Source organism: Anopheles marshallii, chromosome 2, assembly GCF_943734725.1.
Source record: "Anopheles marshallii chromosome 2, idAnoMarsDA_429_01, whole genome shotgun sequence".
Lineage (NCBI taxonomy): Eukaryota > Metazoa > Arthropoda > Insecta > Diptera > Culicidae > Anopheles > Anopheles marshallii.
The window spans coordinates 82,361,598-82,372,915 of NC_071326.1; the positions used below are offsets into that span (position 1 = coordinate 82,361,598).

General features: G+C 44.8%; 4 protein-coding genes across 4 annotated transcripts; 2 read left to right on the forward strand and 2 right to left on the reverse strand.

The window, feature by feature from the left end:
• Window positions 1-1,624: 1,624 nt before the first annotated feature.
• Window positions 1,625-3,960, reverse strand: LOC128707088 (uncharacterized). The gene is given in 9 exon segments (XM_053802034.1): window positions 1,625-1,756; window positions 1,901-1,974; window positions 1,977-2,115; window positions 2,224-2,418; window positions 2,767-2,861; window positions 3,038-3,169; window positions 3,292-3,662; window positions 3,769-3,857; window positions 3,934-3,960. Coding segments are annotated over 9 exon segments (1,254 nt in total).
• Window positions 3,961-5,748: 1,788 nt separating this feature from the next.
• Window positions 5,749-6,012, forward strand: LOC128708212 (diphthamide biosynthesis protein 3). The gene has a single exon (XM_053803172.1). The coding sequence runs from the start codon at window positions 5,749-5,751 to the stop codon at window positions 6,010-6,012; it is 264 nt and encodes an 87-aa protein (XP_053659147.1).
• Window positions 6,013-6,208: 196 nt separating this feature from the next.
• On the reverse strand, window positions 6,209-9,340 carry LOC128718698 (uncharacterized). Its single transcript, XM_053812318.1, has 4 exons — window positions 8,705-9,340; window positions 6,907-8,637; window positions 6,344-6,827; window positions 6,209-6,267 (listed from the first exon to the last, which is right to left on the reverse strand). The coding sequence occupies exons 1-4, from the start codon at window positions 9,338-9,340 to the stop codon at window positions 6,209-6,211; spliced, it is 2,910 nt and encodes a 969-aa protein (XP_053668293.1).
• Window positions 9,341-9,908: 568 nt separating this feature from the next.
• Window positions 9,909-10,202, forward strand: LOC128708047 (essential MCU regulator, mitochondrial). Its single transcript, XM_053803005.1, has one exon. The coding sequence runs from the start codon at window positions 9,909-9,911 to the stop codon at window positions 10,200-10,202; it is 294 nt and encodes a 97-aa protein (XP_053658980.1).
• Window positions 10,203-11,318: the final 1,116 nt, after the last annotated feature.

The following is an 11,318-nucleotide window of genomic DNA, read 5'->3' on the forward strand; positions in this document are numbered from 1 at the left end:
CCTCGTACACATTTCGTTACTTTCTATTTGCACTCCTTTATCATTCATATTTTCATTTTTGAGAAATGTAATTTAATATCAAACTGGTACTGCTGTGTATGAAGCTAACGAGTACGGTGATGCGTAACAAACCCACTAGCATGTACTACGTGTCGCGCAGTACTGGATCGCACAAATCGATCGTTTATTATCGCGTATCGCGCTTATGTGATGAAGTAGAAAGTGTACGGCAAGTGAAGTCAGCGGAAAAATCAAGTACTTGAAATACATGTAATTGGAAATGAGCCACCATATCTGCTGTCCAAACACATTAAGCAACATAGAGACGTTAATGGAAGTAACCGAAAGGAAAGACAAAAACGGTCATGATGACTATTACAATGATGTACAATTATGCGTGTTGTCTCGGGAGAGATCAGAGGTCTAAAAAAAATGTGAACAAGGTTGATTTATTAAGACCACTGCTCCTTAATTCAGTAATTTATTTTCTTTGTGGAGTATTCTAATCTGAAATCTTGCAGTTGTTGCAAAGTTACTCACCCAAAATATCGTTTTGAGTAAGATGAGTTCAAATTTCCCATCTAAACTGTTAGACGAGAATTTCAGGTGAGTTTTTCAAATATTTTCCCAGATAAGTGGTAAAAATATCTTCTACCAGCGAGTCTATTAGTAACAAACAGAGGATCAGCCCATGAGAATGTTTTATTTCTTGGAGAATCAATAATACATGAAGAACTTACCCCAACAGCCAAGCCTCTTATGCCCCAACTGCCATTTAGCATAGGGCCTTCAAGGGGCTTGCTCCGCTACTGGTACATTGGTATATTCAAAAATCCTTGAGGAAATAGGTGAAAAGGCCAAACTGAAGATTGGGAGAACAGTCAAAGTCTAGTCTACAGAAGAAGAATTGTATTTCTCGAAGACCAGTCTTATCTAGCCAAACTTCTTACCAATTCTGCTGATCCTAACATTCTAATCGGCACACAACGTTCCTTGCCGTTCGTGGTGCCCCTCTTCTTGAGACATGCTGAACCCGGAGCCTTGTTTGAAGACTTCTTTAGATGTCTACGTCGACAGCTAACTTTAGAAGGACGAGGTGACCTCGACTGTACTACTGAAACGGAAAAGTATTATAATAATCTCATTTCCTGCAGATTATCTGTCTCGTAGTACGAAATTCTTGCATACGTTGAATGAATCTGATTCAGATCCATGAATCCGAATAAATCTTTGAACCTAATGAATGAATCTCAATTTTGAAATAAACTTTGAGGATTCATGAATCATCCAAGATATGTGACCTCCATGTACCTCGTCCGTAATCAATCCCCTTCCCTTCTCCCAGGTCATCAGTTGCGAAATATTTTCATACCAAGAGGCTAGATCCTAGGCTCTGACCTAGCGCAATTTTAAATTCTCATATACACTCAGATATACTCCAGATATAACCAACAACGGGAAGGAAACAAAAAGAATACATGTTTCGGAACAAGAAAACAGAAGTCTAGAAAGGATTTAGAATTGTTTCAAACAGTCATTGTTTTTGTAATACGAAGGTTTGTTTAACTGTGCAGAAAATGTGTCTTCATGGTTGGTTTACATGTGTTATGAGGGATAAAAACATCTAATCACTGTCGCTACTGCTACTGCTGCTACTACTGCCCTTACGGCGTATCGCCTTGGACAGTGCGTAACCTCCAAGACCAGCTACACCCGCTGCGGCACCGTACTTTAGTAACTTTTTGGTTTTCCCTTTCTGCAATAGGATGTAAAAACAAAGCCATTATAGAAATTGATTCACAAAACTGCACATAGGTCAAGAATTGATACACTCTTTCATACAAAAGCTCACACACAACAAAACTATCTCCAAACACAAAACATTTACTAACGAACGTACAGGAAGGACTTTAGAAGCTAAGGCAGCCGTTGTACCGGCCGCTAAAGCTGTCTTTCCGGCTAAGGCTTTGTAACGCTCTCCGGCTGATGACGGAGCTTTGGCCTTCCGGGTGTGTTGAAAGCTGCCGGTGGTGGTGGTGGGGCCGTTGGGTAAACTGGACCCCCATATCCCGGGCTCACTGCAGGCTGTGTAGGAGGCATCGTCACGAAACCAAACTGCAAAGCAAGAGGGGGACAACACATGAAAACACACACCCACAGAAACGGGACGAATGAAACAAATAAACAATATGCATTCCGGATCGAAACATCACGCGCCTGTACCTGTACACCTGAAGCGTGAGGATGAGAAGCATGAACGGAATGACTAGCATTCCCCTTGACGGGTTTATTGTCGCCGATTGCGTTCCGGAGAAAATCTTGCGTTTGCTGTACACCACTAGCAATCGATTGGTTAAGAGGAATTTTTATCTTAAGCTGATTCCCTTTATCCACAGCAGATGGTCCAATTGGTGTGTGCTTTGAAATTGTACAATGAGAATAATGTGAACATTGTGATGTAATTGCGTGTCTGTGAAGAAAGCAAATGTTAAACACGTGGGGACAAGAACGAAATACTAAAACTGGTTATCGTTGGACGGAAGGATACATAAAATGCTCACGGATTGCTACGATTCTGCATCGCAAGCCCTTCAAATTTTACCATCAAAAGCAAGCACCCACAACGTGGAGCGCGTCTGCGGTGGGGTAAGGCAAGGAGCAGAGGCGAGCGGTGGATTTGTAGTGCGCGAGTGGTGCGATTGTGTAGGTTTGAAACAGTGATTACATTTGCTCAATTTTTGCCTGCAATTCTTCTTTGAACAGTACCGAGAAGGGCACGGCCGGTGGATGGGCTCCCGGCGGTGGATGATGCGGATAGCCGGGTTGGGGCGGCGGTGGCGGTGGTGGGTATATGCCGACTCCTTGAAAGAATAGTGTTACCAAGGAGACAACAGTGTGCGATTAGAAACGGGACGGTTGTTAACGCGATGCGATGTGTGTGGCTGGATATTTGTGCAATGGCGATCCGTCCACCGTGGGGGAGAAGATCAAAACACAACCTAGAACAGCTTCATAAAGAGTAGTCGTCTTGTTCTACCTGGATAGTGGCCACCTCCACCACCGATCGGATGCGTCGGCAACGGTGTGTATGGTGGTGGTGGCGGTAAGCTCGACGGTGGCGCATTCGGCACAAAGCCAATCGGTGGAGCGTACGGTGTTGGATGTTGCACTGCAAAAAGACGAAGGTACAGTAAAACATATTGATAAACCAAACCCGCCTGATCGACGATAAGATAATGAACATGTTTGTCATTTGTCTCGTTGTGAAGTGTCCATTTACACGATACTTACCAAACGGTGGTGGTGGATAAGGATTCACTGGTACCGAGCCCGGTACGTCCGTTTCGGAAACGATCGAATAAATAGCTCCACCACCGCTGACCGAAATGTAACGCGCGTTGTGCATCGGCAATCGGTGGGCAAACGTGCAGAAATGCATCCCATTGATGGCTAGTTTGTACAATGACGCTTCGGCCAGTATCAACAGATCGAAACTTTCACCGTACCGTATCGGACAGCCGCCGTACCGTTCCTCGTGTCCAACCACCTGATTCTGGATCGAATTGCGTACGATCGCATGCTCATTCGGTCTGATGCTAATTTGCAGCGGGACATCATCTCGCGGGTTTACGGCAGCGCCGGCTTGGATGTGAATGTGGCAACTACGCTCAACATGCATGAGTGCAGAAAAGAAAAAATGGAATGATTCATACAACAGAAGGGCTAGTTAGTAGGCTGTATTAAAGCGTGTGATGTTTCCACCCTTACCGTTCTCCATGGTTGTTAATGATGCCCTTGATGCGCAGCATACGGCCCGGGCTTAAACCACCCGGTATTAACCCTAGAAAGGGAAGAGTCTAGAAGGGGATGGAAAAAAAACTGACTCATCACTGCGTTGCCCTTGCGGTGTGAAACGTGTCCACTGATACGTACGGGTGAAAAAATCGGAAGCGTTGCCATTGGATTGCCGCTAGTACACACAAAATTCCTATTCACAAATGTTTTGATTGCCTCACTTTCTAACCACAAATTAACAAAGAACTTGCAAAGAACAATCCAACGCAAAATGAATCGCTCTGTTCACGAAAACCGTCAACTATAGAATGATAATGTACGGGGATGTGATGTTTTCCTTGTTTACTTTATAGCTTTTGGCCGTTATCGTTTCGGCATCGACGGGCTGTCGATAAGTGAGTCAAGTGCGATACAGCAATCACCTCCCACATTCTATGCCTGATGAGTCAATACACACGCGCTGCATGTGTAAGTGATTTTTTCAAAAACGTTGCGCCATTAAACCCGCGTAACGGTCTGCGGTGTGTAACGCATATACGTACAGTGGTGCGCGAGCGAACTGCTAGTTGCACCACTTCGTTTCGAGTAACGTTATTGTTGTTGTTGGGAGACTCAAGAACAAAAAGAGTTAACTTGGGTAAAGTGGCTGTACCAAAAATGTTACTATAAATAGTATGAATATGTATTGTCCTGTAGCAAAAAAGGTACAATTTGAGAATAATACACCTTGGCGTAATCAAATTGTTTGTAGTAACGACACGGCGATGAGGAAGCGCCCTGACCATTCTTGGGTGAAGAAATCAGGGCTATTGAACAGCTGAAATGTAACAAGTCAGCTGGAAGCGATGGACTTGCTATAAAACTCTTCGAAATAGGCCGTGTGAAGTTTGCAGCTACCATGCATCGGCTTAATAGATCATAAGGATTGGAACAGGAGGAATTATCGACGGTGTGGAAGCTGGGTGACATCGCAGTCCTTAATGGTGCTTGTAATAACCTATCCAAGAGTTCTCTACGCTGGACTTGCGCCACAGATTTCGTTCGTTCTTTTGGTTGCTGGATTTGTTGGAGGAATATCCATCACCGATAAAATCTTCACTGTGCGGTAGATCTTCCAAAAAATGCCAGGAGTTTCATATTCCGGAGCTATTAATCGACTTCAACAAAGCCTATGATACCATGGATCTATGAAACCAGTGCGAGAAGTGTGAGAGGCGAGCCCTTGAGGATTGGATTGACTGCTTACCGGAGGCTCTGACCGTGATGGTGCCCACATGGGGAGCAGATTATCAGTTGACGGTCACGTTTTCGAGGCAGTAGAGATGTGTTACTAATAGAGAATCGTTAGAACTATGATCTCCACAAACTTCTGCGATCCAGAAGGCAGCATATATCGTATTCTGATACGTCCTTTATGAACACGAGTCCTAGCCAACTCCCTCGGCATTTTCAAACGATGTGTGCTGCGCACTATCTTCGGAAATATTTGTGGTGGCGTGTGGAAGAAGTAAGAATGAACCACATGCTAGCAAAGTCAGCGGTCCATTCGGCATGATATCGTTTGCCTGTCGGTGGATGGATCCAGCTAGAGATGAAGGAGGCCAGCTCCGAACCGAGTTCGGTAAAAAAATGGATTGAAGAAGAAACAGTAACGCCACTAATAACGCTAGCTTACGCTATTCCAATCAGTCGACGAACCCTGTAACTGTCATTCGCAAACGTAAACAAAACTGCTCCGTGCCATGTGTTTCTGTTGCGCGGTTGTGCATCGCAAAAAGAAATGCCGTGTGGTGTGTGCGGAAAAAATTAAAAATAAACCATGAAATAATGGTACAACGAATTACAGCCATCAATCGGAACGAAGCAAAACAACCAGACACTTTGCTTTAGAGTGTCATTTTTTGGTATCCTGCAGAAACGAAACAATGTGATGCCGTCTCCATCCGCCTTGAGATGAGTGTGTACCATGATGAAGTCGAAATCGAAGATTTCGAGTACGACGAAGAGGAGGAGATGTACTACTATCCTTGCCCGTGCGGTGACCGATTCCAGATCAGCCGCGAAGAGTTGATAGCGGGTGAGGAGGTAGCCACCTGTCCGAGCTGCTCGCTAATAGTGAAGGTGATTTACGACCCGGAAACGTTTGCCGCGGAGCAGGATGAAGCGGAAACGGCCACCGGCAGCAAAGTGACTGAACAACAGTTGGAAAAGAACTAAACCCGTTGTGTGGTGACGAAATGGTGGACAATGTTGGACGAATAAATTAAACTAGCTTATTGAACAAACCATACATGGTACAGGTCTCAAAGAAATGTGAATAGTTTATTTGTCGGTTTATCTAATACTACAAAACACCATATATTAACAAATTACAAAGCTAACGTTTAAAATACAATGAGCAAAAACTCTCTTGTTAATCGAAAATCTTCTTGCGAGCATTCCTCGATGAACGTGTCAATCGTTTGGCGGTTCCTAACGCGAGAAGGCAGAAGGTACAAAAAACAGGTTAATATCCGTAAAGATCACCATATTGAAGCTGTTAAATTACCTGTTTCGTCCTCTTCAGCATTGGAGTCATTATTATTGCTCGACTCCTCATCGAAATCCGCAGTAAAGCAACGCGCCGATCGTCGATTGGATCGTCTAAGCGCACTGCTATCCGGACGTGGGGTTCCACGTGGTTTGCGCACTTTCTTCTGCTGCTCGCAATCGTCGTCAATGTCGCTGTTAGCTGTAAGTTGCACTGAAACTGAATCCAGCAGCGATTGCTGACGGCGTTTCTGTATCTCTACCTCGAGCCGTGATGGCGTTCGAGCGGCCAGATTATCGATATGTTCTATTTCGAGCTCATCGTTAAACTTGATCTTCGGTTTCGGTGTATCTACGATCGTGCGGGACGAATGTCGTCGGCGGGCTTGTGGTGTATCGAGTCCCGAATCCAAGAAGAGCACGCTTTTGGCGCGTCTAGTACGATTAGCTTTGGCGGACGGTTTCAATATCGATTTGACGCGTTCCGATTTGCTCTGTGTGATCTGTAAAGAAAGGTAGGATCGAAGAATTATTCTCTTTTTCAAGCAGAAAATGCATAAACCCCCAAAGGCCGCTACTCACATCGGGGAAAATGGTATGACGCTTGGAACGATCCGTTTTCGGTCCCTCGTCCCAGTGAACAGTGGTTGGTGTGCAACCGGTACACAGACTCGAACGCTTCTGCAAACTGACGCGCTGAGGAGACTCTCCAAAGCGCACCGATCGTTTGACCGGTGTCGTCACAACGGTAACCGTTTCCTTTAACGCGTCCAAATCTTCAACCGTTGTCTTTTGCTTTTGCTTTTCCTGTCTAGCCTTGCGTATCAGATCGGCAATAACGGAAGAGGAACCCTTCTTGCCATTGGATGGTTTCTTCTCGCGCTTTCGTACACCACCACCGCCCTGAAGTTTCTTTACCTTGGGCTGTGGTTCCTCCGGAACCACCTCCTGCCAGTTGTTTTCCTTTAGCAACCGCAACTCCTCAAACCGTCTGTCCAGATTGTCCAGATCCAGCGCAAGCATTACCCAAAATCCATCCAAATCGTCATGCCGTACCTTGCGGTCGTTCCACTTCTTCTCGTAGTGGCCAATCAATTCGCGGAATTTCGAAAGTTTCTTTTTGATCAGAATGTTTGTTTGTCCCTGGGCAGCAAGAATTAACCCGCGGCAGTGATCGTTCAGCTCCTGTTCGGTTTCCAGAAATGGCGCGTACTGGTCACACAACGCTTGCAGACGGTTCACCTCACCGTCAACCTTTTCATAGTAAAATCGTGTCTTTTCTTCCACATCTTTGGGCGGCGCGGCGTCGTCCGGTTCTTTGGGGGACATCACCGAGCTACGACGCCGGGAAGTTTCGCTAATAGATGAATTTTTCTCATCACCAACCGAGCTGCGCTGTTTTTCTTCAAGCGTTAAGTTGGTTCTGCTGGGAACGATGACACAGTCTATCGGTTCTTCCGTGAAAATCAATGATGCGCGCTTCCGTACCATTGACTCGTTCAGTTGATTATCCTTTGGCGAGCTATTGCGAACTCGTTCGATGGATTGATTACTTTCCTGCTGTTTTAAAGTAACTGGCGGTTCACTGTTTAGCTGTTCCGGCGATAATTCAGCAGTTTTTGGTTCCGAGGAGACAATCATGGGAACTTCATTCGTCGGCACAGTCCCAACGCTTATGGTGAAAGATTCGTTCAAAGCCGGCTTCCTGGTACGATCATCCTGTACAGGGACCGTCGGGATATGATGCGTCGTTTTCACAAATACCTCATCGTCATCTTCGTCGTCGTCGATTACAATCGTATCGCTTGTGATTTGATGTACGGTAGCCGGTACCCAATCGCTAACAGAACAATCACGCCCTAATGGAACAGCTTTGGCTGTATCGACCACAGCTGGATTGACATTCTCGTGTACGGTTGCATCGATAACCGACAAACAAGCTACGGGTTGTGGTTCCCAAAGAGAATCTTCTGTTTTCAGCGGGACACCAACTTCGCGTGCCATTGGTGATGAATGTTTTACACCATTTACCTTTGCCTTTGCCTTTGGCTGTGGAGATTCTACCTCGATCGGACTTATGCCATCGAACAGATCATTCGCTTTATTGACGGTTAATGTTGCCTTTTGCTGCTTACTCTCGGACGACGGTTCGAAGGAAAATGTGAAGGGTTTCCGGTATTTTCGTACAGTCGACGTTACCATCTTAGACGAGCCGTCTGCAGCGGACGGAGAAGGCGGTTTTAATTTAAACGTAAACGGTGGTTTCTTCTGCGATAATGGTCGCCCTGTGGGCTGTGTGGTCTGTGAACGAGGCTGCAAAAACAATTTCTTTATGCTATGCCGCTAACCGTATAAAAAAGAATGTTTAAATGCTACTTACCAAAGCATGGCGTATGAGTTTCACCTGCTGCTTCACGACAGCTGGTTGCTGAGTTTCTTTCGTTCGTTTCAGTACCGGTTTGTGTATTACCGGACGCTCAACTGATTTGATGGGTGCAACTTTTTTCTCCGATAAAGGTTTACACGGTGGTTTGTTTTCAGTTCTATTACTGACTATCTTTTCCGTACGCCAGCAGTCTACCCGTGGTTTTACGTACTTCTTGTTAACAGAAGGCGTTTTGTCACTAACCACAATCGCCCTTTCGCCGAGTGGCATCACCTTTTCAGCTGTGTTTTGGTCCCCAGACGCCAATGACGGTACGCTCTGTTTCTCCTGCTTTCGACGCTTCTGTTCGTGAAACTGTTGCAAACGCTGCAGCCGGATGAGGTAGCGTTCCTCCTCCGAAAGGTTTTTGTTGTTAGTGACCACCACATGCTGATACAGTTGCTGCTGCTGCCGGAACAACTCATTCGGCACATCGTTCTCCTCTTCCGAATCGCATTCCATATTACGATACGTTTGACGCATTGCATGGCGGGATTTGGCGCGTTGAATTTTATGCTGCCTGGACACTTCCACCTTTAATTGTTCGCCCCGCTTCATGGAAGTGTTTTTGAAGAACTTTTTGTACTCCATATTGAACTGTTGACTCGTTAACTGACGATATTCACCAAACACAACCAAGCGGTTCGCCACCGCTCTTGGTCTCTCAACGGTCGCGTCCTGATTGGCGTTGTTGTTTCGGTTTGGTCGTTACCTAATCTGTAAATTTAAACCAGCTGTCATTGCTTGGCTGGTGTGTCGCCAGCTGTCAGATGAATGTCGTTAATTTGTAAAGAAAACATCGTTAAAACAGGTAGAGTGGCTCAATTATTGGGGAAAAGGCTATTGTAAATTAAACTATGCATTTTTAATTATAATTGTATGAAATTCTGCTTACGATCTTGTGAAAATGAAGTTAAAAATGAGGATCATCCTTTGTTTCAGTCTGGCAACCCCACCATGGTTTGACATTGACGAATGACATTTGACGCTCTTGGTGTGTAAACTTTGCTGCAGTGGAATGCGTGAACTCGTCCGTGGTATTTAGGTGTTTTGCTATTTTCTCTCGCAGAAAAAGTTTGCAACCCAACCAAAACTACTGTCGTTTTGGGGTTTCATCTCGCGTTACAGATTAGTGGTGGTGTATACCTTCGTTTAAACCATGGTTCTGACGCGTGTATTCCGTGCCGTCGGTCGTACGACCTTGCTCGATGCAGCCAGTGGAGGCCAACAACAGGGACAGCAGCTGGTTCGACTGCCGCTGCGTCGCAAGTACACTTATCGCAGCGGTGCCTTGAAACCGATGCCCGAAATCACACCGTTCGGATTGTTCGGCATTATCTGTACGGTCATACCGGGTCTACTGATTGGAGCCACCATCAGCAAGAACATGGCCAACTTTCTCGAGGAGAATGATCTGTTTGTGCCGTCGGACGATGATGATGATGACGATTAAAAAATGCGACCTGTCCCTACCGTAGCCGTAGCCGTTCCGTGGCATTTGGGTAGGATCGATATTTTTAGAACCGAACAATTCTTTACGCCGTACGCCGGTGTAAGTAAGGAAGAACAGCGCAATGAGAGTGTGAATCACTGCTCTAACACAGTTGTTTTCATATCATTCCAGATAATTCTAACAATGTTTCAACCTTTTGCCGTTGCGCGATTCCCGCTTCCCTATAGTGTAGCAAACGAATGGTGGACCGAATCTTGTTATTAGGTTGTTAAACGAAGCTATCACTCTTTGCCTGGAAGTGTTCCCCCAACGTAGTTAACTCTTCCAATCAGCGTTAAGTATAAACAGTTACGAAAAAGCGGTAGAAATACAACATTTGCAGGACGATTCCTTCACACGCACACACCAAACGCACCAGTGATATTCCGGAGAAAAATTCGCAGCACATTACTGTTTCGAACGTTCGTACTTTATTTGTTGTGCTTGCAGAATATTTTATATGATTCAGCAGTGGTTCTTTTTTATCAGTCCCTTCCGGTATTGTTCGATAGGCTTTGATTTGTACATAATTTGCATTTAAGTTGTTTTTAAAAAGAGAGTAAATTTATGATTTTTTTTTAGCTTCGTAGCTGGCAACAAAACACACACCCCCTGTAACATGCGTTATGCGGCGGGTGAAACTAACGAACCGAATTGTTAGTCCGAATTGAAAACAAAGCAAAAGACGAATAAAATAGTTTAAAACAAAAGTCAACTATTCAATTTTTACTTGTATGGTACATAAGAAAGGAAGACTTGGAGAGCTACACAGAGAGCTGCACTATTGCTACATTGTTCTTTAGCTTTCTTTTATCCTATATACTGAAAGCTAAGAGAACCTCGATTCAGAAAAATAGGCCAACGATAAAATTAAGTCCAATTTGTTGAAGGAAAACTCCAACCGACTGCGAATCCGTTTTGTGCAAGAATAAATTAATACACTTTAATTTAAAAAAAAACGAACAAAACAAACAAATATGAATTAATATACTCGGACAAGTTTCCTTGCATTATTGCAATTGATTTGTAATAAATTGTGGCGCGCTAAGGTGCGTGTGCCACATATACAAATACTTG

Excerpts from the sequence above, each read along its gene's own strand:
- LOC128718698 (XM_053812318.1), bottom strand. The coding sequence starts at position 9,340 with ATGGAGTACAAAAAGTTCTTCAAAAACACTTCCATGAAGCGGGGCGAA. Across the intron at positions 8,638-8,704 it reads AACTCATACGCCATGCTTTG|CCTCGTTCACAGACCACACA; the intron begins GTAAGTAGCATT and ends TTGTTTTTGCAG. Across the intron at positions 6,828-6,906 it reads GTCATACCATTTTCCCCGAT|ATCACACAGAGCAAATCGGA; the intron begins GTGAGTAGCGGC and ends CTTTCTTTACAG.
- LOC128708047 (XM_053803005.1), top strand. The coding sequence starts at position 9,909 with ATGGTTCTGACGCGTGTATTCCGTGCCGTCGGTCGTACGACCTTGCTC.
- LOC128708212 (XM_053803172.1), top strand. The coding sequence starts at position 5,749 with ATGAGTGTGTACCATGATGAAGTCGAAATCGAAGATTTCGAGTACGAC.